Source organism: Poecilia latipinna, unplaced genomic scaffold (assembly GCF_001443285.1).
Source record: "Poecilia latipinna isolate Pla-1442-1.1 unplaced genomic scaffold, P_latipinna-1.0 Scaffold509, whole genome shotgun sequence".
Taxonomy (NCBI): Eukaryota; Metazoa; Chordata; class Actinopteri; order Cyprinodontiformes; family Poeciliidae; genus Poecilia; species Poecilia latipinna.
The window spans coordinates 183,162-186,088 of record NW_015113125.1 but is presented as its reverse complement, the minus strand read 5'-3'; the positions used below and the strand labels follow the sequence as shown (position 1 = coordinate 186,088).

Genomic DNA, 2,927 nt, shown 5'->3' with positions numbered 1-2,927 from the left:
CCCCCCCCCCCGGTCACTGGAGGATTATTCCACTCCTCACTTTTTCTAATGTTCAGGAATTTACATCATCACTCATTTAACGCCAGACCAAACAACAAATAAATGTTCCATAGACAATACAAAAGAATGATCCAGTTATTATTTATGAAAAATAGAAAGATCAATCAAAAATAGCTGAGCCTCTAACTGATCTCTGGTCAGCAGGGTAGAGAAAGTTGAGTTTTTATTATTTTTGGGAACACTGTAATCTGAACTAGAACAAATCTTATTGTTGATTTGCAGACAGATCTATCTCACGTTTTGTGTAATAATTACATAGACAGTTTGTTCATGTTAGGTGTGCAAGGCGACTCACGGGTTCCAATGCTCTTTCGAGATCCTGTACAGGCTGGCAAACATGATGGGCAGGATGACGCTGGAGTTCTCCTCAATCAGACTCATGATGTATTCGTTGTTCCAATAGTACAAAGCTCGCTCTGCGACCTGCAGAGAACCACACGTGCACGCACACACACATACTCATCTCCAGATCCAAACAGCCCAGGCATGGTTTATATGGGACATAACTAACCTGGAAATGTGGGCTGGAAACGCATCTGGAGATCTGTTTGAATAGCGGCTCTTGGATCTTTACAAACTGTGTGGGCTCTATCACATCCAGAATTTCCTCCAGCTCTCCCAGAAACATCACCTGAACCACCACAGAGGAGAGCATTACTTATTGACCGAGTGTGTGTATAGAGAAGTAGTCCTCCTTTCCTTCAGCAGCCTTACCTCTTTTTGACTGCACGTTTTTGGCCAGAACTTCAGTAAGCCTCTGATGACCTGAAGAGGAAGGAAGAGAACATGGAAATGGACTTGAGTTTCAGTTCTCTGTTATTCTAACTGCAGTGTGTGTGTGGAGCTACATAACTTTGAGAGTAGTTTTAGGAAAGTCAACAAGAAGAAGGCCCCAGAATATCTGAAGCAGCAGATATTCTCAATGGTAACCTCAGAGTCCCATCTAAGAATGACAGTTTTACTTTTTGCAGAAGGCTCAGTTCTGTGGGTTCCATCAAGCCAACAAAACTCAGTCAAGTCAGTTCCACCACGTCTGAGACTGATTGTCAAGTAGGAAAAGTGGGCCTCCCGCCAGGGCAGGGCAGGGATGGCGAGGAACCAGCTGACAGTGCTGCGGTCCACTTCCTGTTTTTGGAGCGGTTTCTGGTCTGCTTGGCGTTTACATACATTTGAACTGCACCAGAGGTCACTTCAACTGAAACCCAGGTTTTAGGTGGACCAGAGTTCACTTTTTTGTTCTGCATCAGAGCTTGATTGTACATTCAGACCTCCTCCAACAAACCAGACTTTCGAGACAAGCAAATTAGAGTTTAATTACAGCGGACTGGACCGGGTTAGTGGGAATGATGAACTCTGCTCTGGTTTGTTGTTCAGGAATCCTGTAGGTTAGCTACAGTAAACTGAAGAGGATCTCTGGGAAAGTGTCAGGATGGATGAAAAACCCAGGTAGCTTTAGTCATCCAGAATGGTCTTCCACACCCCAACTATTCTTTATTATTGGAACATTAGTGTTCTATTTAGCAATGATAGAAACATAGTGAATATCTGGTGTGAAGCCAGCTGTATATTCACTTCAGATATTCAACAAGACGTGTAGTGATACTTACTGGTTCTGTTAATGTCGGGTCTTTCTCTAAGAATTGTACAATGCAATAAGCCAACTGTAAAAAGAGAAGAGCTCAAGCTTTAATACCAGTTATTTCAAACAGGTTAGGTAGAATACAGAGCTTAAATCATCCAGTTGGTTTGATAAAACCTACAACTATTCAAGAGATAAGAAAATCAAAGATTCAGAAGCTGTATGTTTCCCAACTTTGTAAATCTGTAGTCCACTCCACCTCCAGAACCAAAACTTTGTTATTTAAACAAAACCTAAAAATGAAGTGTTTATAATCAAAACATTTCAAGTTTCAAAACTGGTGCTTGCCCCTGAACAGGCATCAAGTAAGTTCAATAATATCCAATGATATCTTTAACAGAATATCACTTGAAAAAACACGATTTTTACTGATCAGAGTTCAGTAAAAATTAAAAACGATTTTAAATAATACAATCTAAAGCAGCAAAATAAAACAGTCCAATAAGTGTCAAATTGACAAGAAAAGGTAAACAAGGTTAAAATATTCCAGAAAGACATTACCTGTGCATGGAAGAGGGACAGGCTCCTGACAGTATGAAGGGGGATCAACACTTTAACCAGAAACTGCTTATGTTCTGCTTTCAGCGGCAAAGCAAAACCATTGATTATACTGGCAGAAAGAGAGACGAGACAAAAGCACCATTAAACACTGAAACAAAGACAGCTATGTTAGCAGCTCATAACGCAAAAAGTCAGTAATGAGCAGAGATTATATGAATATTTAAAAAGTTCACATTAGGAAAATTAAAAATTTCAACTAAATCTGTTTATAGTCTAAAACTGTAAACCAAAAAAATGAAACTGTATTTACCATATAAATTTCTCTCACTCTCTCTTAGCTTAGCCAGTATCATCTAAGTACAAACATAATACTCATTCATTCAATTCTTAAACTTTACATATGAAATAATAAAGAAAAACAATCTGTTGTTTTTTTTGTTTGCTTTTTTTAAATTCTAAGATGTCTGACAATGAAATACCAAGATGGATCATCTGCAGCAATAGAAACTATTTCATGTACCCATCTGTCTGAAAACACAAACTACTTGGAGCCTGTCGTTTTAAAGAAAAATATTTCCCATGTAACCTATTCCAAGAAGTCCTGAGTGAAATTAGCAAGTATTGAAAGTACTCCTAGTATTAGAAAGTACTCTTTCAATACTTGCTAATTTCACTAAGAACTCATTTACTCTTCAAGCCTCTTTTAGTCTGGGAAATACTAAATGCA

The 2,927-nt window shown here is 38.6% G+C and overlaps 1 protein-coding gene across 1 annotated transcript; it reads right to left on the bottom strand.

Moving 5' to 3' along the window:
* Positions 1 to 331: 331 nt before the first annotated feature.
* LOC106952346 (serine/threonine-protein phosphatase 2A 56 kDa regulatory subunit epsilon isoform-like) lies at positions 332 to 2,341 on the bottom strand (the record flags this gene model as incomplete). Its single annotated transcript, XM_015040396.1, has 5 exons — positions 332 to 483; positions 572 to 691; positions 775 to 825; positions 1,668 to 1,721; positions 2,201 to 2,341. Coding segments are annotated over 5 exons (498 nt in total), but the record flags the coding sequence as incomplete, so codon positions are not given.
* Between the last annotated feature and the right edge of the window lie 586 nt (positions 2,342 to 2,927).